General features: G+C 42.2%; 1 protein-coding gene across 2 annotated transcripts in view; it reads right to left on the bottom strand.

The window, feature by feature from the left end:
• The window catches only part of TENM2 (teneurin transmembrane protein 2), a 415,827-nt gene that overhangs the window by 36,549 nt on the left and 357,444 nt on the right, over positions 1–21,834 (bottom strand). For both annotated transcript variants that reach the window (XM_088522621.1, XM_088522622.1), the window contains exons 13-14: positions 12,342–12,488; positions 603–813 (exon numbers count right to left, since the gene is read on the bottom strand). In XM_088522621.1, the coding sequence (XP_088378747.1) occupies positions 603–813; positions 12,342–12,488 (358 nt within the window). The remainder of the gene's footprint in view (positions 1–602; positions 814–12,341; positions 12,489–21,834) is intronic.

The raw sequence follows: 21,834 nt of genomic DNA, 5'->3' as shown, positions 1-21,834 counted from the left end.
AGCATCACATATTAATTAATGATATGCTGGCTTTTAGATTCTGCATTAATATATAATTAATAACCAAAAGCAGAACATAAACATGTGGAAAGAAAACAAAACCAAAAAGAACATCAAATCTGCTAATTTTCCATGTACTAAGCTAAAAAAAAAAGTTTATGTATGGAAAAAAATAATATTAAAAATAAAACTTATGTGTCTTTAAAATAATTAGAAATATCTATTTCATTTTTGAATCTTCTGTTAACTGCACTGCATTAAATGCAATCTCTTTCTGACAGGAAACTAGTGTGCATTTTCCCTTCTTGCATATCAGAGTCTTCATAAAATAAACATCTTGTCAGCTCCTTTTCATTGGAAGGAACCTTGTTTTAGATGTTGCCAGCATGTTAAAATGTGACTAAAGCCAGTTTTAGAAAAGAAAAAAAATATATAAAATTACGAATTGCAACACAGCCCTCAGTTGGATGAATCCCTGTGATGGCAACACATGAAGCTCCTGAACATGGTGTCTCATGTTAAAACATCAAGAAAATTGCTGGGAGGCATTTTTGCATGCAATGCAACTGCACTGATGCAGTGTCATAATTTAGAGCTGCTACCTGCTGTTGAAGGGATTTTCTCCGGGAATGATGTGGGTGCTGTCCTTCCCCACCAAGAGCTTGATGCGATCATAGAAGGACTTCACAGCTGGGGAACCGGAGTGGCTCTGCTGGATGATGTCCAGAGGATCCCGTGAGCCCCGGCACAGCAGGCTGTTCTGACAAGTAGACTGGAGGCAGCAGTCGGGGTCTAGGCAGTCAACCAAACCATCTGAAAGGGTAAGAATCAGCAAGATTCAGCCAGCTGCACAGGCCTACCGAGTAATAATATTTAATGAATATCTTAAGGCCCTGAAAAAAAAAGTTAATCATTATTCTTCACAACATCTCTATGTCTTCTAACTACTAATTGAACCAATTATACAATGAGGACAAGACTCCTTTAAGCACATTGGTTTAACATCCTTTATGTTACAACTTACTTGCATCAATGTTAGATGAGAAATCAAGAGTTGAAACAGGGAAAAGGGAATAGAGGAGGGAGTACAGGATTTGTGGGGGGATCTTCATTCATAGGGAAATACTCCTGCAACTCTCACCTTTCTGAAAAAATCTGAATCCTAACTCAATCACATACGTGCATGAGGAAGGATCAGTCACACAGCTGGTGGGTTCGGCCATCACATTACACACCAGGTCATCCATTCAGAACATTTTCTAAGCGTTTCAAACTAATAACTATTTACTTTAAATTATTGCTTTTTCTAACCAGAAACATCTATGTCTCTTCTCGCATGAAATCACAAAAATCAGGCATTCTGTCAGCAATATACTTATATCTGTAAACTTTGAGAGACTCTCTAACGCCTATTAATCTGAGTCAATGAATACAGACACTTCCTAGATGCCTATCATGTATCAAACACAGGTAGGTTGTACTTGGTACCATTTGCTTCTTAAAGTAAAATTAGGGCACATGTACCTTGCAAATACAAAACAGGCTGATAGCACCATACACTGGGAAAAATAAAAAACTTAAAAAGCTCTCTCATTTTGCAATTAGATGGCTTTTTCAAGAGATTTCACATGAGAACTGTTTCTGATTTAAAAACAAAACTGCTGAGATATGCTTACAATGTTTCATTTGGCTTTCTAAAAATATGAGTTAGACACACTCTTCTGTTGTTAAAGTTTTATATTTCTTTAAGCTCATTGGCCTATTCACATTAGGAGCTCCATTCATCTCAAAATCCTTTCCAAGCTGGTGGTGAGAATTTTCTTTTCGCTGCAGTCCATTTTCCAACTACTTCATATAATCAATGTGAAGACACCATTTGGTTCAGATCATAACTGCAAACGCTTTTTCTGTTAAGCTCTGAGAACTTACTCCTCAGCATCCTGGCTCGCTCTGAGCCTGTGACGCCTCCACAGCCATGAACTTAAAATTGCCCACTAGTTAGTCTGCTCTTTTCTTCTACTCAGACAATTGCCAGTCAAGAGAATCCTATCAACACATTAGAAATAGAGGCAGCAAAACAAAGGATATAAATTCCTGCCTTTGACAAATTTACATTTACCTGTTCGAGCCGCAGCAGTTTGCTGTGCCTGTTATTAGAGGTGAACATGTGTTACATCTGTAACGACCTCATCATGCAGCAGATTGTGGGCTGCGGTGACCGAACACTCTTACAGACACTCTGAACTTTCAATGGGTATATCAATCTCCCCGCAGCCTGTCAGTCCTGGGAATCACATCTTTATGCTAGCAAGCCCCCTTGGATACGGTGTGACATTGCAATCTTGAGCAAATCACCCTGTCGGCGCCGACCCGCCAGGCATCTCGCAAACAACCAGGCAGGCAATGGAGGCACCGCCGGCCCGGGCCACGCGTGGAGGCGGCGCAGCAGAGTCCATGCTGGCACACCTTCCCCTGCCCGCGAGGACGCTTAGCAAAGACAGGCATATACAGTAACAAAAAAAACATATAACTTACTTGTTCGGGATTATTTATTCAATGTATTCCAATTTATGCTCTCTCACAGTGAATCCTGGAATAAAAGCTTAACACCCCCAAAAAACATCACCCAAAAAAAACCTTGCAGTGAGGTCTCCAGCAGAGGGCCACAGAGAGCACACGTGTTTTCTCTTGATAATTTCAGAAGTATGAAACACTACTAAATATCCACAGAGTTAATTTTAACATTCAGCTCTCATCATATTAAATTCCTTAGCTTCCTCACGCTAATTTAGATAGGTAAGTACCTATCCCTATGAAAGCATAAACATTTCATTTAATAAATATTTTAGCCCTGTGAAAATTTTATCATTATTTGGAATAGCTTCCAGTCCACAGCTACAAAACAACTTTATCTAGAAGGTGCAAATGCATTTCACAGGAGAAAAGAAAAAAGTATAAAGCAAATAATGGAATAGGAAAGTTTCTCAAGACGTGCAAATGGGGCTTAATTCACTTTTCTCACTGATTTTGAGTCAACAGAATAACATTACCTAAAAGCAATGAACTAAGTGATCTAATTTTCAAGTCACAGTGTGGCAACACGTTATATATTTTATGACATCCTCCATGTCTAAAAGCTAAGCTAGAGAATTCAAGGATCGCATTCATATTTAAAAAACTATATAAAAAAGTGAAGAATATACATAATTGTCTGTACTTTGCTATCATATGAATCTGAAGAGTTTCAGTAAAGACAAAATATCTTTGGCTATGGAGAAAATTTCAAAGACAAAGGTTAGAGATATGGCTGTGTTTCCCTATACTAATTTATTCCCAGCTGGCAGGATGGCTCTGTTAAGATTAGGAACTCAGGATATTTTTACCTTACGTCAACAAGCTGATCCATCTTGTTGCAGTGGTAGAATGGAGGCAGGACACTGCTGAGCCCTGGGCTGCCAAGCGTTTGGGGTCAGGGCTCAGACCCCACCGCTCTGCTTGTGGGCATCGCTGCTGGGGCTATTGCTCTTTTCTTCCATGCCCAGAGATGCTCTATGCTTGAAATAATATTTACTGGATATTGTCAGAATAGACTTCTTTAGCTCATATTGCCAAAATTTGGTTATCCAGATCTGCTGTCTAAGAAATGAAATTAATTGTTGCATCACCAGCTGGTTGCATTAGACTTGGTTGAAACAAAGGCTAGAAGAAAGGCCTTCCTATAAGACAAAAGGCCTTCCTATAAGACAAAAACTCTGCCACAAGCACAAAATTCAATTAGAATTCAGCACCTTGCTTTTAATATATATTTCAGAAGTTGTCATTTTCCAGATTTCCTCAGGCATATTGAATTATTTATACGGTTAATTCAATGAGAGAAACCTCACCATTAGCCTCACCAAGCTACTGCTGCTTTTCATAGCACCCATCTGAGGCTGAAGCGGCCAGTTAGCAGCGTTCTGACATGCCAAGCGCTAAAGAGAAGCCAGTGCACGCGATGGTGTTGAACCTCCTCCAGCGATCTCAGACCAAAAGAAGTCCTGACTTGGCTTTCAGTGAGAAGAAAGAAAAAGGAAACTTGGATCTGATTGAAACAGGCAGCACAAGATTAGCTCTTCATTACTCTCCTTGGTTCTTCTGAATTCCCCGATCTTTTCAGAAACAAATCAAGCGACACTGTATTCCTCTTGAAAAGCTCACTTCTGCTAATGGATACACACAGATCTTGACCTTCTGTGAATTAAAATATAAACTTTTTTTACAGACGTAATGGCTCAGCGAAAGGCAAAATTTTGAAGTATTGCACGTAAGTAAGATAATCTACTTGTACACACCATATTTAAAGATCGCTTTATCATCGTATTCCTCTTGAACATCATCTCCAGGCCTAAATAGCACACAGTAGAAATAGCAATGTATTTTACTACTAATGCATTTAGCCCCTCTCACTGTCAAGTTTTTCTTCCCCAGTGAATATATTTCTGATTACAAGAGGCAAAGTATGATGTCTTTCAAGAGCTGCCTTTCCGGTACTGCCCAGCCCTCAGCACAGAGCTGGGCCCAGGTGCCTGGAGGAGCGGCCGCCGCCGCCACTCACCTAAACATCCCCTCCTGCTGCTCGTCCCTTTGCGGGACCTTTGCAAAATCCAAGCCGAGTTGTGAGGCAAGGAGACTGAAGAACATGGGTGACAGCATGGTTTGCTCCATATCCTCTCCAATACCCTGGCAAGTTTTGTTACAGGACCAATTCAGGACAAGCGTTAGAACCATTCAGTCCAAGGGACGATCCAAGGCCCACTGGAGCAACTGCTTCCTGCCCCAGCTGGGGACAACTTGTTTCCAACAGCAAACTCTTTAGCACACGCTCAGCAGAGGGCAACCTTACACTTCACTAGCTCCAGGAGCTGCTGACTTTCCAAGTACAATTTGTGGGAAATATTTTTTTTTCAATAAACATTTCAGACTGATGATTAAATTGGAAGGGGGAAGAGCAGCAGCTACTATGAGCCCTGAGGGCAAAAGGGTCTTTGATCACTCTAAGGGCAAATTAGTTAATTTATCATGATCCAATTTTAATTATGTGTAGTATTAAGATACCCAAGGTGAACAGAATTAGAGATGCTCTGTCAGATTTTGAGAGGAATAGGCCTTCTCTCTGCCAATACAGATATACTTTAATTGAGCGCTGAACTGCATGCAGGACTGTCACCACAGGTAAACCACTCTACAACAAAATACATCATATTACCAGGAAGCTTTACCTTGTACTTAGTCCATATCTTCACTTCTGTAGCTTACTCTAATTGCTGTTAGCTATACTGGCATGCAGCAGGCAAAGTAATCTCTCAGGAGCTCCTGGTGGCCACAGCAAGGAGATGTTCTCATCCCACTCCAGCCTGCGTCTCAGGTGAGCTGGAAAGCCTCTCTCTCAACTCTCAGGACATCCATCACAACACAGACTTGTACAACGGATCCTGGGCACAACTGAAAGCTTTCAGAAACATAAACCATAAACAGCAAGGCTGTGTTTTCGTGCTTTAGGATGAGCTGCCAAGCTGTGGCAGAAGGGGAGAACGAACCTGGGCTTCTGTAAGCAAAGTGTCCCCTCTGAATGCCAGAAAAACACTTCCCTGGCAGAATTTTAAGTACCCTGGAATAGGACCCCAGTGGAGCTACCGACTATACTCCCCATGCCTGCTCAGAGGACTCCAGCACTGCCCAGAGCTCCTGCAGTTGGGAAAAACATCATCCTTTAAGAGTGCCAGCTGGAAGAAACAGCATCTCTGATGCAGCTCCGCACTGAGCTCGCGGTAGTCTTGTAGGACCTGTCAATACTGGCAGATTATTGATTCTCCAGCTTCAGACCACACATCACCTAGAAATGTCCCAGAGGGCTCCAAGCTAAAAGCAATCTTAAAAAAATGTTCACTCAAGTCCAGTGTGCACATGGATACCTATGAAGCAGCTGATCACTTTTTAAATTCTGGATTAAGTGGGCACTGAATTTCTTGCTTTGCCTTCTCCATGGATTATAAAATTACATTATTGTAGCAACATATCCCATGGGGACAGCGGCGGTTAGTGTGTAAAGATGTTTAGAGGCTAATGTGAAATATTGGCAAAATTGCAAATAAGCACCCATTAGCTCTTGCCAAACTTACCTAATGTCTAGTTTTGATACAGATTTCATGCTTGAGTTCATATAGCTCACTTCGACCCCCCATCCACAACAGGTATCAACTACTTGCAACATGAAATGCTCTAAAGCTGAGTGTCGTGCGGGGAAGGCTTTCTGCACCAAGCACATTCTGGGTACTTGTACTGAGAACTTCATAAAATCTTTTGTCTGCACTGAATTAGAGACCCCTGCTGAGGCAATGCTTGTTGAGGCAAGCTAAATTACATGATTTGCTTTTGTGCTGTGAAATACTTGTATTATCTTAAATGTCACAAGCCTGATGCAGTATCAAGTCATAGGATTTGTAATTCTCTAAAAACATTTTTTTTCCTAAATGCTTATTACAGGAAGACACTTCTCCTTTTCTATTTTCTTTCTGTCTAATTTCAGAGATGAGTTTTTCTAAGATAGCTCAAATAAACAGCCTTTCAGTCAAGTACACTGTCCTGACAGCAAACTTGTCTAGAGAGGTATTTTGCTCTTCAATTGCACAGAATTTATACTGGAGCAGATGGCTGACTTCCTCGTTTGCTATCTTTAAGCTACTGTGTCAAACAGAATTACCACCAACTGCATTTTTGTGGTATTATACAGTAACAAACTGAAGGACAAAACTACTTTGTAAGGGCGCACAACCCTCTCTGCAAAGACAAAAGGAAACAAATTAAAAGGTATTAAAAAAAAAAAGGGGGGGGAAAGTTTGCTTAACAAACAAGGAATACCACATTCTGTTCAATTTAGAGTGGTCTATCGTACTGACTGTCCTAAGTTGTTTCTGTTCCTCCCCTGCCCTGTTGTAGTGCAGATCATTACTCCTGGAAGGAGAAGTGTGATCTGCCAAGTGATCTGAGCAATGAAGACATTTCAGCTTTTTTTTTTTTTTTTTTTTTTTTAACCTGACTGCACCTATTTTCTCCACCTTGATACTAATCAATCTGAATTAAAAACAAATTAACATTATCCCCCCTCCTTTTTCTAAATTTATCTAATTTAATAATGACACCTAGCTGCCTTTATCAATAAAAAAATTACCAAAATGAACAGAATCCATACGAGGGGAGTGTGGTACAGAAGGGAGAAGAGAGCACGAATTTTGAGAGATCCAGCACGGTGCAGTGCACAGTGCACAGCCCTGCCTACCTGAACCCTGCTGGCTCTTCCCTCTGCTGCGTTCCAGCCGAGCCCAGCCGGGCTGGCTGCAGCCCTTCCTGGAGCTCCAGGTTCACATGACAAGGTTGCCTCTTGGGGCGTTCCAGAAAAAGTAGTAAATCTGGATTGCTTTTTCCCTTGTATAGGACAGGTACTGCCTGTCTTGGGGGCAGAACAGAACAGTTCTGCTGGGCTCAGTCATGTAAGACTGTGTCAGATCCTGTTGTACAAAGCACAGAGGAAAACCAGTGGAAAGCTCCTGCTTTATCAGGCAAGGACAGTTAGCCAAAAGAAATGAGGAAAAGAAATGCCTAGAAAGAGCAGCTCAGTGGTTTTCTGACAAGGACTCCTGACAGGGCTGCTTCCGTAGAGGCCACAGTTCTTAGCTAAATACTTTGCTCAAATTAACCTATCAAGTCTGGGTCAGAGATCCTTCAAACATGAGCTCCGAGTACAAGATGCACCCAACATCTAGTAACACTAGTCTTTATAAAAAGACATACAGTTTTTGCTTTGCATTACCTTATACATTTTTCTTGAAGACACAGTAGGGTCTAAGGCCTAGTAAACATTCACCACAGTTTAAGACCACCCTTGTGAGAGACTAGAAGCATTTTTTTGTAATTTAGGAGCAAAGTATTACAAAATGCCTACTGTAAAAAGAAGGCTATAAATATCCCCATGCAGTTATTCTTTATGCAATAAGTCAAAAGAAAGATAAACTTAGAAATTAACATACCTTCTTCCATTCCTCAAAATCTTACTTCTAATTGCCTATTCTTCTAAATAGGTTTTGAAAAAGTTAAGTATTTTCTAGCACTCTATTTTCCAGTACTCCAATACTGAAGATCTTTCAAGGGTCTTAAAAAGGAGCCCTGCAACAAATACCTTACCTTTCAGTTGGGCTTCTTCCTTAAAATTGAAAAAAAAAAAAAAAAAACACCAAACCAAAAAGTCTTAGAAGCTTTTTTTCAGCAACCTAACCCACGCTCCACAGTGAACGGAAAGAGGCCCATAATGAAGACCCACTCAAGCACGTATCTAGACTGAACGATGGCCAGGACAAACAGCGTTGAATGTCCCAGGGTGAGCCTTGGTCGTGCACAGCAGTACTTGGAGGCCTAGGACGAGAAAGCAGCTCTGGTCCTTTGACACACTCCCTCCTCTTCCTGCTCTGCAAGCCCGCTCCGTTTATGAGAGTAAGACACACTGACAACTCAATCGAAATGAAGATTTTTAAGTCTTTGCAAGACAGGAACGAATCTGTCACTTCTAGGAATAAACCAACTAAGGGGCATTAATCTAAAATTGAAAGCAAATATTAAGTATAATCTTTCATTTTTCTCCTTTTGAACTATAGTATGGAACTCGTATCGTGGCAGATAAGATAAAACAGGACAAATCAAAATCCCTTCACAGTCAGTGGCAACCCTCCTCTTGACATCTCTGAAGTAAAGACTCGGCCCAAGATACTTGAATCTGATTGTGAGATAGATTTGCAATATGAATGTCTGCAAAAAGGAAAAGTGCAAAAATGTTAAATCTGCTGCCACTTGGGGAAGAACAGAAGGCAGAAAGTACTGTTGCACTTCAGCCACATACTTAAGCAACTGCATTTTAACAATATGTGGGTATTTTTTGTTGCATCTTTAATACTACCCCAGAATTACTTATGCAAAGAAGTTCACTATTTTGCTGCATAAACACTCCGTTGACTTTCATATGAGATGAGTGACGGGGAGGAAAGGCAAACGTGCGACAGTGTCGCCATTTCTGTGAGACTTGAGACACTGGTCCTGGACTCTATCTTAAGATGCATCTTAAAGCAGGCTGCACATACCCCTGCCTTCCCCCGCCTCCTGCACACTCCTGTTGTCTCCCTCAATGAACATGCAGGGCACGAGATGAGCTCCTGGCCAGCTGTGTAGTGAGCCGGCTACCAAAGAGTAATGCGGCGTAAGGCAAAGGCAGGAGAGTGCTCTGCGAGCCTAAGTATTAAGGGATTAGAGTTATATTTAGTTTTGACTTTTATTGTAGCTCTTACTTGTGACTGACAATTTGACAAGCTAATATGAATGACACTCTTACAGAGTATATTGCAAAAGACTCTGTGCTATCTCAAAGAAATCTGAAAGCCCAAATAGCACCAAACAAACAAAACTAGTAAAAATTCACAAAAGCATCAGAAGAGTCTGGCAGGGCAATGCAGCCTGTGACCCTTGGCTTGTAGCACGTGCACTGTGCACAGCACACAGTGCCACGGAATCAAGCGGTATTCTGAGTTTTGTTTTGTTTTTTAGGTATTCCTTACAAAAGTGTGGAGAAACAGCTAACTGAACAGGTACTGAACACACTCCAGGCTCGCTCCCGCACAAAAATCCTACAGAATCGTAATGATGGTGATACTAACAGTGAAATAATGATTTCAGGATTCAAGCACTGAGCTAAGACTCAGGATGTCAGTGTTGATTACTAACTTTATCATAAAAATCCCCCTGTAAAAATGTATGGGTCACACCAACTTTGGCATCAGGAGCAGATTTTCATACTACCCACGCTCCCATGAGAAGCAGTGAGCACTAATCTAGCTCAGCTCTTTGGAAAAATCTGACTTCACCTTCCAGGTGTCGAGAGCTTCTTAAAAGCTCTGCCCTTAATCTTTCTAGCCTTCAGCTCCCCAGTGGCAAAATGATTGAAAATTTCTGCCTCTCACTACATTTTTGTATAGATAGAGATTGTATGTCCTTTGTGGCCAGGACTGCTGCCTCTTATGCTCGCTACTATGATTTTTTAACTTTGCTTGAGGAGTCTTGGAGATGTTGTTAAGTGAAGTAGTACTGCAGCAGTAGGGTCATGTAGGTATCACTAAATATACACAGACATAAACAGTGTCCATATAACACTACACAAAATTTTCTCCACACACCAATACATCAGTGATGAAAGTGGTGACTCAATTCTAGAAAATGATTTCAAAATAGAAAAAGCTACTTTTTAAGTATACTCTTTTAATTTTTCTCATGAAGATTTCTATAGTTATGAGAACACACAAGTATTATTTTCCCTTCAAAATCTACTTTTTTCATGTTTTCATACACTAGATTATCACCCAAAAGTATTATAATTGATTACCACTGTGGGCAATGGTGCAAATGAAAAGATCATTGAGAAAATACTGAGCAAGAATAAAGGCGATGAGACAGTTGGCAAACTTTCTAAGTTCAGTACTTCCTGTGGTCAATCAAAGCCAAGCTGTTCTCTTTCATGACAATGGTGAACTAACAACCAAGCCCCTTGCACAGCACCACTGATTAATATTAGCCCTCTGCGGTACAGCAGATACATCTGACATTCTTTGACCCTGGTGGGCTGGTATCTGTCTTCTGTAAGCAAAGTTTTAGAGGTTTGTAATTTTAAATTGAGATGAACAGCTGAAGGATCTCATTAATCAAGTAATTTTTCTCTACTTCCCTGTGTTTTGTAAGGGTAGAATATTGTCTTGCATAAGCAAACAAATAGCTCTCCATGTAAAAATATTTTCCTTAGGTTATCTTCTACATTTTGTTTTAGTACTTCTGGTAGTGTTTTCAAAACTCATTTCTTGTTTTTGGGAAAATCTGGTGACATTCCTTTACAAATTTTGCTTTATCATCTTTAAAGCTGACACAACTTGGAGACCTAAGTAGTTCACTTTTAAATTTCTTACACAACTACACAAGTTTAGTGTGTTTTGTTGTATAAGTAAATGGCACAGGTAAAAACAGATCCTAAATAACGTAACTTTCCAATTTGATTTTTACAATTCACTTATAAAGCAAGTTCCAACTTTTTGGAATCAGCCCTGCCTCTCTAAATATTTCTGCAAGCACTAACTGCAGGCAAATCTGAAGCCAGGAAACTAACAGTGGATATTCAAAGTAAAACAGACAACGCTTAGATGTGCTTAGCATCACATAATCAAAACCAAATATACCCAACTATTTTTCATTTTCAGAATTCTGAACAATTCCTACAAGCTGAAATTGACTATAGATTTAAGCACTCATCTCAAAGCACTTTTACCAGAAAAAGCAACCGTTTAAATAAGTTGACTATTTCTCTGCTGTTTTAGGAATTATTATAAGTAAAACATTTAATAATCAGCAAGCAACAGCTGAGCTCTTTAAACTAATTATCATCCAAAGAAGAGTGAAGGAGTCTCAAAGAGGAAAACTGTGTGTGATGCTTGGTTCTTAATGAGGAGCAAAGGAGGACGAACAGACTGAATAGAACTTGCTGACCTACTAAGGACAGTGCAAAGACAGATATAAAAAAATCACTTGAAAAAAAATGAGAGGAAAGTTATCAAGCAATTTTGTTCAACAGCACAACTGTTCAAAAATGCTTTTAGCCCAGCATCAACTAATATATCATGGAAGGCTCTAGAAAACAAGACAAACTAAAAGCATTTTTGAAGGTAAACACTGTATTTAGGAAGGGCATGCCTGGCATCTCAGAACCTTACCGGCCAGCACAGCTTCTTCGGCCCTTTAGAGTTTGACATATGAACCATTAAATATGACAACAAGCTACAAAAATATGTAACGGGCTCTGCATATGACAGCGTGACCTTGGCCTCTAGTACAAGGCTGAAAAAATGTTTTAAAATATCCACTACAAGAGTTGCTACGCTTGCACGCATGTAACCACAAAGTTATTTTGCAATTCATGTGGGCTAAGAGCCTGCATAAAAATTCTAATGCACTGGGTCATAGTTGCAGCTCATGTAAATGCCATTGGCTGCAAAGCAATCAATGCTGGAAGGGAGTCCACGTGATTCCTGAGCAGGCCTTCCAGGTCGCAGCATCCTTCCACTAGGACACAACTCTCCCAACCTGATTAGTTTCGAAAGGAACGCAACAACAGTACCTGACAGCAGCACAGCACACGAAGTCCTTCTCAAGTAAAATGACTCATGGAGAGAGTGTGCATAACCTTGTGCTCTTTAGGGAGTGGGAATCGGAAGACTTTTGCTCACCTCCCTCATTATCCTTGTTATCAGCACAGGAAGTTTCCATGGCAACATTGCATCCAGGCCCTCTCCAGCCGGTCTGGCAGACACACTGCCAGCTGTTCTGGCCGAGGGTGCATCTCCCATTGCCATTGCACAAATCAGGGCAGCCATCTGGTTGAAGAAATGAAGAAGGTAAGTACAAGACATACTTATTCATAGCAACACTCAGACTTCACACACAATGTTACTGTGCAAACAAAAAGTCTTGTTCTTGCTGGTGGGACACTCTCCCTGCTCCAGAGCCAAAAATCTTGGATTAAAAAAGAGGTTAAGGAAAAGGGATAGTTTAAAGAAATGAGCCTTTAAGACTTAAGCCTTTAAAGAAAGCATGAGTACTACTGTCAGCCACAATAAAAGTTGCAAGAACTCTGAAAAAATTCAGGTTTTGAGTTTAAGTAAGTCAGCAGAAAGAAACAAGCCAGCTGACACAGCTTTGTGTTTTTCCCTCTATATGTGTTTGTACACATCGAGGAAGATCATCTTAAATCAGCAAGTCAGTGTTCAGAGTGTCTTCACATAGGGCATGGCGTAATTCTCCAGAGATTCACTAAACAAAAAGTTTTAGTATATAAAACATGCAATCAGTCTGTTTCAAAAATATCTTCCTTCTCTAGTAGTCACTTCAGAAGAGCTACTTACTTAATACTGAGTTGTGTTATGATGTAATATTTCATATTTTCTAAGAGATATTGTAGAAGAGATATCCCTCTCCAAAATGACTTGAACTGACTATGAATATGACCTTGCTATACATCAAGAACTGAATGGGTAACTGAACTAGTCACTCTACTAGGGTGCTTCTATGTTCTAACAAAATGTCCAGGGATAACCAAATAACCTGACTTGCTTTTCTTCTTCCTGAAGCTAAATCGATCTCAGGAGGTACTACTGCATCTCAGTGAATATTCATTAAGAAAAAGGGTAAGGAAATCAAATTCCACCCAGCGAGGTGCATGGAGCCTTGGTAACCCTTCAAACACATCACATCTTATCCGCACAAATTCCTTTCATTTGTCTGTAAAGGAGAAAAAGGGATTTGATGGTCCTGCCACAGTGCACAGCGCTCTCATGTCACCTTTTCATCATACTGAGCAGGAAGCGGAAGGCTGAATTGCCACAAAGACAGTAGATGTTGGGTCCCCAGCTCTCATCTGGTTTGGGAGTGCATTCTCAGTCTGCCATCCATACTCCACCACAAAACATGGAACAATTAATCTCACTGCTGTTCTCTAGCAGAAGATTTCTTCTCAGTAGCATTCACAGGGCTTCTCCTCTCTCACTTGCCCTCCGCCAGCAGGCACGGGTCACAGCCCCAGCAGAGACCTGCAGGGACCTGCTGCAGCCTCAGTAATCCCTGGCAGCACCACCCTCACCTCAAGCTGCCACTATTAGTTACTGCCCTCCTTCTTCCTAGACATTTTTAGAGCCCCAAGGAATTAACGGGGCACCCTCACAGAGCAACAGGAGGGAGCGAGGAAGGTAGCAGCGGGAAATATCCTCAAAGCAACTGAACACGTTCTCCTTTCCCGAGCAGCACCACCTCAAACACACAGCACTGGAGAAAGACGAAGACAAAGTACCTTGCCTTGTGCCCCCTGGTCTCTGGTGACAGGGAACAGGAGAAACTTTCCAAGTAGCATGACTTTCATACTAGTAGAAGTGCTGAAAGGTTGAGCCACGTCCCTAAAAGCACTAATTTAGGCTGCCTAAAAGTGCTTTTCTGTTCAGAAATCCACAGCTGAGTTGGTGCCTCTTCCACTTCCCCGCAGCTGCCTTCCCTGTAAGCGGGTGATGCCGGCGGGAAGTCCCACTGATCCGGCAGCAGTTCCCACCAGGATTTGGCAGGGGGGAAAGCAGGGCTGGCTCTGCACCCCTGCCACACTCACACACCTCGTCTCACCCTAGGCTGAGAGAGAGCCCTTCCTTCCTGCCTCAGGGGACTATTACCCGGTAAGTTCATAGCACTATGTCAATTTTAACAGGAATAGGTGGCCCTTTGCCACAGCCAGTTTCAGTGTAATTCTCTTAAGCTTCTTTTACCACTAAAAATAAAAAATAAATCAATTCTGTGCTTTTGAATGGTGCTGAACTGAGATCTCCAAAACCTCAGCCTATCTGCTAAAAATGTTCGTTAGAGCAGGGCCAAGATGGCTTTACACAGAAAAACTACTAGCATACAGAAAAAGGCCTAGAAGCTTTAGTTCATAGCTGTTGATATTAAAAAACAAAACACTCCCCCCCCGAAACGAACAAAAAACTCCCAGTGCTCCTTCCATTCAATAGAAAGGTTATTTTTCTGTTACTTAGCTGTAAAAACTCACAATTACTTTGCAACAGACGGAATATATTTTCAAGGCATTTATTTTATCTCTTTGGCTTGTCAGGTTGTTTGAATGGCCAAAATGATAATGTACAAAGGAAGGCATCACACTGTAGGACAAATTACTTGTTTTAAAAGGAAAGCAAACATTGAATGTGAATATACACACACAGCTGGCTTTAGACTGGGGCACTGAAGAGAGAGAAATCGCAGTAGCAGTTTGCTTTTCAACACACGAGCAAGATGAAAACATGAACAGTGGGGAGCTAGAGAAATCTCTGAAAAGTTTTATGTGCAGCTGGGGATTAATGGACATGACTTTGCTTTTAGCTTTAAGAGGGAAGCGAGCACCACTGCTACGGACATGGTGTTGCTAGGAAACACTACGCTACCTCTATCGCGTTCATTCAACTGTGGCCATCCAAAGAGACTTTGTGTCCAAAAACATAAATATCAGAAGGAAGGAAAGAAATATAAGAAAAAAGCTAGAGCATAGTCTAATTACTCTAGTAATATATATTTTTTTCATTTAGAAAGTCTATTTAAATTAGCGGATGTAGCTTTCAGTACATGGTGAACTATTATTTTGTGTGCTTAGTGTGGGTGTTCAGGCAAACACATGTGCGTGTGCCCATGCTTGCACAGGCCTTTCTTTCTCCAGACAAATAGGGACATAATAGTCTGTTAGATCACAAGTTATTCTAAAAGCTCATTAACTACACAGTCAAACCATATTCCTTACCATTTATTAAAAAAAATAGAATCATAGAATCATAGAATCATAGAATGCTTAGGGTTGGAAGGGACCTCTAGAGATCATCTAGTCCAACCCCCCTGCATACGCAGGGACACCTAAAGCACGTGGCACAGGACTGCATCCAAGCGGGTTTTGAAGATCTCCAGAGAAGGAGACTCCACAACCTCTCTGGGCAGCCTGTTCCAGTGCTCTGTCACCCTCACTGTTAAGAAATTTTTCCTTAAGTTCCTATGGAATTTTTGATGTTTCAGTTTCCGGCCATTTCCTCTAGTCCTATCAGTGGCCACCACTGAAAAGAGACCATCCCCGTCCTCTGCACTCCCTCCCTTGAGGTATTTATATACACTGATTAGATCCCCTCTCAGCCTTCTCTTCTCCAGGCTGAACAGGCCCAGCTCACTCAGCCTCTCCTCATAGGGCAGATGTTCCAGGCCCCTGATCATCCTTGTAGCCCTGCGCTGGACTCTCTCCAGCAGCTCCACATCCCTCTTGTACTGTGGAGCCCAGAACTGGACACAGTACTCCAGATGTGGCCTCACCAGGGCTGAGTAGAGGGGCAGGATCACCTCCCTCGACCTGCTAGAGATGCTCTTCTTAATGCACCCCAGGATCCCATTGGCCTTCTTGGCCACGAGGGCACACTGCTGCCTCATGGGCAACTTGTCGTCCACCATGACACCCAGGTCCCTCTCTGCAGAGCTGCTCTCCAGAAGGTCAGTCCCCAGCCTGTACTGGTGTCTGGGGTTATTCCTCCCCAGGTGCAGGACCTTGCACTTGGCCTTGTTGAATTGCATGAGGTTTTTCACCGCCCAGTTGTCCAGTCTGTCCAGGTCCCTCTGGATGGCAGCACAGCCCTCTGGGGTATCGGCTACTCCTCCCAGTTTGGTATCATCAGCAAACTTGCTGAGGGAGCACTCTGTGCCTTCATCCAGGTCATTGATGAATAAATTGAACAGGACTGGACCAAGGACTGACCCCTGGGGGACCCCACTAGCCACAGGCCTCCAACTAGACTCTGCACCGCTGATCACCGCCCTCTGAGCTCTGCCATCCAGCCAGTTCCTAATCCATCTCACTGTCCACTCATCTATCCCACACTTCCGGAGCTTGCCCAGGAGGATGTTGTGAGGGACGGTGTCAAAAGCCTTGGTGAAGTCGAGATAGACGACATCCACCGCTCTCCCCTCGTCTATCCAGCCGGTCATTTCATCATAGAAGGCTATCAGGTTAGTCAGGCAAGATTTTCCCTTGGTGAATCCATGCTGACTATTCTTGAGCACCTTCTTGCCCTCCACATGCCTGGAGACAACGGCCAGTATGAGCCGTTCCATCACTTTTCCGGGGACGGAGGTGAGGCTGACTGGCCTGTAGTTGCCTGGGTCCTCCTTCTTGCCTTTTTTGAAGACTGGCGTGACATTGGCCTTCTTCCAGTCTTCCGGCACCTCCCCCGTTCTCCAGGATCTTTCAAAGATGATGGAGAGCGGCTTAGCTATGGCATCTGCCAGCTCCCGCAGCACTCTGGGGTGCATCCCATCAGGGCCCATGGATTTGTGGGTATCGAGGTTCCTTAGGTGCTCTCTGACCCAATCTTCCTCTACCCAGGGCAAGTCTTCCTCTCCACCAGCTTCTTCTCTTGCCTCTAGGGCCTGGGGCTCTAAAGGGCTGCCCTTGGTAAACACCGAAGCAAAGAAGGCATTGAGCAACTCTGCTTTTTCTGTGTTATTTGTAACCAAGGTGCCCATCCCGTCCTCCAGCGGACCCACGTTTTCCCTGATCTTCCTTTTGCTGTTAATGTATTTGAAGAATTTTTTTTTGTTATTTTTAACGTCCCTTGCCAGCTTGCCTTCCAGACGTGCCTTAGCTTTCCTTGTCGCATCTCTGCACTCCCTGACTACGTACCTGTATTTCTCCCAGGGGGCCTGTCCTTTTTTCCACATTCTGTATACCGCTGCCTTCTGCTAAATAGTAAGTTTGAAGTCTGAATATCTATACTGAAGACATTCTTCACTGAGGAGCACTGACGAACACGCACTGCCCACGCAGCAGCTGCATTGCCTTGGGCCATGGATGCACCTCAGCGGGTTTTGACACTGAGCAGCACCCACATTAGGAATCACCAGGCTCTGACCTACGGCTCAGGGCTCCCAGCGGGGCAGGGGACACGGGAAACACACGCAATACTCCATGTGTCCCAACACCACAGGCTTGGCAGGCAGCATCTCCATTAACACCTGTGGTTGTTCTGCAGCCCTAGCTCACGGTGACTCGGGTATCGCTTCCTGCCCATCCTGTGGGCTTCCTCACAGAGCATGGGAGCCAAAGCAAGGAGCCCCCGGCAGCCAGGGAGAAGGGCTATCAGAATCTCACCTTGAGAAGTAATTCACCGCTGTGCGAAGCACTCAGTCGCTGTGCAGAAAAGGGCTCTTCAGACGCTAAGCAGGTAGGTTACTATTCCTTACGTGTAGAAAAAACTCTACTCATCTTTTCTATTACAGTATGCTTAATGGAAAATGTCAAAAAGCTAGCTTAAAAAAAGAAGGAAGTGCTTGTTTAAAGTGCTAGATTGACAACCTATTTATTCACCGAACAGGCACAGCATGGGCAACAACAGCTCAAGTGTCTCCCACTTTTCCAGCTGTGTCTCTGCGCAGACCTGCAGAGACGGCTGCTGGAGGGGAAACATCAGCGCAGCCTCCCTTCCCCTTCAGTCCCCAGCTTGCCCATGGAACTGGCAATCAGGATGTGTATATGCAGGTACATATATGCTAACAACTAAAAAAAGCAAGAAAATTTTCAGCCTTCCTTTCAGTGCAGCCTCAGGAATATGTGACTAGCCTAGCACTGTGAGAGGCCATCAGAATAAGAGACTTCAAAATCAAAATGCTAATATTCGTCCCTCTCTAGACCACAGAGCGATAAAATGCCTGGCATTCATATACTGTAAACAGAATCCTGGAAGACAGTGGGAAAGAACAAGGAGAAACTAAATACTGGCTATCTCTGAACCTAGCAGAATGACACAAACTGCTTTTTCCCCATGGAAGATCCCAACAATGTCCATAACCTTACAATGTTGGAACATGAAGGCTCGTGTTTAATACCTGGATTTATTTCCTCTCCATCTTAGATCTTCTTCAAATACGTGACTAAACTGGAATAACACAACCAATTCCTTACTGCGTTTCATAGAGCTTGCTGCTCCTCACTGTACAAAGAGCTTATTATATTCTTAATTTGCTTACAGTTAAAAAAAGGGCTATTTCTTAGCAAGCTAATATCCTCGCACACCTACAGCGGCAGGTGCGATAAGAACGCTGGCCCACCACAGCCACCTGAGGACAGCTCTGAAACTCTGAACTTTGGTATGCAAAAATTCAGCAAAGACGTCAGAACAGCCCAGGGCCTTCTCCTCCCCGCACCTACGCCCCTACTGAGAACTTGGCAACTGCCTCACATCACATTCTCCCCAGCCCACGGGTTCCAATACACACACCCTCACAGCACATGGCAACGAAAGCATCTTTGGGGACACATAATACAGGTGAATCCAGGATAAAAACGAGACATCTGTGACCAGCAAAAAAATGTGCAGTATCTTTATAGGAACATAGCTCATTTTCTTGCTCTTCGAATGAATCAGACGAGTCTCTCCAGCCCATACATAGTGTAAAGATGAAGAGGATCCACCGTGGATGGTGCAGTAAGCAAGTGAATAACAGTACCAGTAGTGTACATGGCTACAGTCCAAGACTGGGCCTAGGAAGCACTACAGCAATAAAAACTAATGTCCTATTATTTCTCATGGTAAAATACCAAGAGTGGAGAAAAAAAAAAGGGTAAGGCTAGAAAAAAAAAAAAAAAAAAAAAAAGAAAGAAAACCAGCATCAAAGTTACTGCATTCATTGTGAACAAAATTAAGACTATTGCTTCCTGTAGGCCCATGTAAGCTTTATCCTTTTCTCCAGTTTTATATTTTCAAAAACTATACAGGATTTAAGAAAAGCTGAATTTAACAAAAAAGATTGTGTAATCATTATGAATAGTAAACAAAATCAATATGGTGCCCATTTGCAGTAGTAATGAATCAATAATACAATTAAAACATTCTGTGACTCAATTGTAAGGTTATTAATTCATATTTGAACTCAGCAAATTAACTCCCAGGATGTATGCAGTACATGGAAAACGCATATTCCATTTTGGATAAATTCTGCACCTACCCGGTGCACTGATATTTACAAACGCCATGTCCGTACAATACATGCATGCTGTTATCTAGGTACATATAGATTTTCTTATGCGTGAGCTCCTTTAGAAGTCCCACACAATACTACAGTACTATCAGTACAAAGACATATTCTTTGATTCATTTGTGCTTTCAGTCTAAATCTTAATTCCATTTCTAATCACCAGAACTGCCAGTTGCCACAGGGCCAATCACTTTGCAAAAAGAAGAAAGAAAAGGGCAGCCAGGGAAAGAGAAGTCAGAAGATTTTCTTGCAGACCGTCTGATCTCTGTTTTTTTTCTAAACTTGTCAAACTTGGCAGGAAGAGACAAGCCTTTTGTTTTAAGGGAAAAGCAGGAATGGACAACCTGGAAGGGAAAGACGATGCTGAATCACCATGCAGTAGCACAGTGGACAGTCATCAGTGAATTTTAAGGCTCTACTCAGTTTGTACACGGACATCCAGACTCATACAAAAATCTCTTGTTGGTCTTTTTGCCTAGTCTGTTATTTAGGTCCTTATTTAATGCTCACTGGCAGCCCATCGAGTCTTTTCACTGACTTCACTGGAGACTAGGTAAAGCGGCCCTTTGGATGAAGATGCCCTGCAAAACAGAGTCTATTGTATGGGAAAGTCTTTTGCTCTCAGACAAGACACACAACACCAGCTACATTTAAATCTCATTTAATCTCTCATTACAGCTGTTAACTACAGAATTGTAGTAAATAAAAGCAGTCCAGAATATGATGGTGCCTACAGAATCTAGAGAAAAGACGTAAAAGAAGAAATGACAATAGCACTTTAATTTTGGATTTCATAAGATAATCACTGCTTTCATATTTTTCATTCATTCCTTCAGTAAGTTGCTGGTATGCCTAAGGCTATTTACCACGAAAAGCAACATGAAAATAAATGTATGCTTTTTATTTGCTATGGTTATTCTTAATCCTTCAATTACAAAGCCCACTGGGCTTTGTTAAAGCCAGAGGTAGGTCATATAAATAAAAAGTGACCCATAGAAATAGGGTAGGAAGGCACAAGTTACTTTCTGCCTCAATATATTTCAACTAAACTGACCTCAAAGGAAAAATACATAATTAACATATAGCCATAACCATGTGGTATGGTTGACAGCAGGGCCAAGGGCCAAGCAGAAAACTACCTTAGATATTCAGAGCAGGACGGATGGACTGCTGAGGATTAGCTCGTCCCCCCAGCGTAACCCCGACGCTCGACGCGGCCGCGGTCCTGCCCCGGCAGCGCTGCTGCTGCTTCCGCTGAGCGGGAGCGCAGGGCTCCTGCAGCGTTTGCACTCACTGCTTTTCTTTTTGCTTCCTTTTTTTAGAATAGACATTTTTTAAAAAATGAATACTTTAAGTATTTTAACCTGGAATTCAGCTAAAGAAATGAACAGGATAAACAAAAGCAAGTACTGTGTTTACAAATGGGCTGGGAGTTATGAACACGTCCATGCGTTAAGGCTAAAATAGACTGGGCTTACTACCATTTTTTATTGAATAGGTTGGAAAAAAGAAAAAGAATGAAAAGGCAAAGAAGGAAGTGTCAAGAACTCTGATTTCCTCCAAACTGTTAGTTGCAGAGCAGGCCGGCAATTACGAGGGTAAGGAAAGTTCTCTGAATTACCCAGGTACATGGGCTATAGCACAATTTCCTTCTAAGCACACTCTATTTACTATTTACTTATGCAATTTCTGTGTTTCATATGTCTTTCATAAAGATAGGAACCGGCAAAACATCTACGTTTTGAAACAAAATGGAAAAATGATAGAAAGATACATGTGTGTCTGCTTAAAAGAGAAGTAAACCTCACACAAAGGGGAACTGCTGGTATTAAGAAAGAAGTCTCAAGAGAAATCACTTGCTGAAACACATTCAGTTGTCTTTACCTATATTTCTGAAGAAAAAAAAAACATAAGACATAGGTTAAAAAAAGGGAGAGAGGGAAGAAAGCTCCTGTTTGCAAAACAGATCACAAAAATCTGAGACAAAATAAAATCTGGAGGAGTCAGTCACACTCCATGATAACATGGGGCCCTTCCCAGCAGCACATCCCGTTCAGGCTCAGTTTAAGGGACTCAAGCCATAGACTCCTGCGACTTTCCTGGGGAGGAGACACTCCTTGAGGATCTGCC

The sequence above is a fragment of the Tinamus guttatus genome, unplaced genomic scaffold (genome assembly GCF_059628265.1).
Source record: "Tinamus guttatus ecotype Peru unplaced genomic scaffold, ASM5962826v1 Tinamus_guttatus_pri_ptg000155l, whole genome shotgun sequence".
Taxonomy (NCBI): domain Eukaryota; kingdom Metazoa; phylum Chordata; class Aves; order Tinamiformes; family Tinamidae; genus Tinamus; species Tinamus guttatus.
Note: the sequence above shows the minus strand (reverse complement) of the source record. Positions and strands in the feature narration are given on the sequence as shown.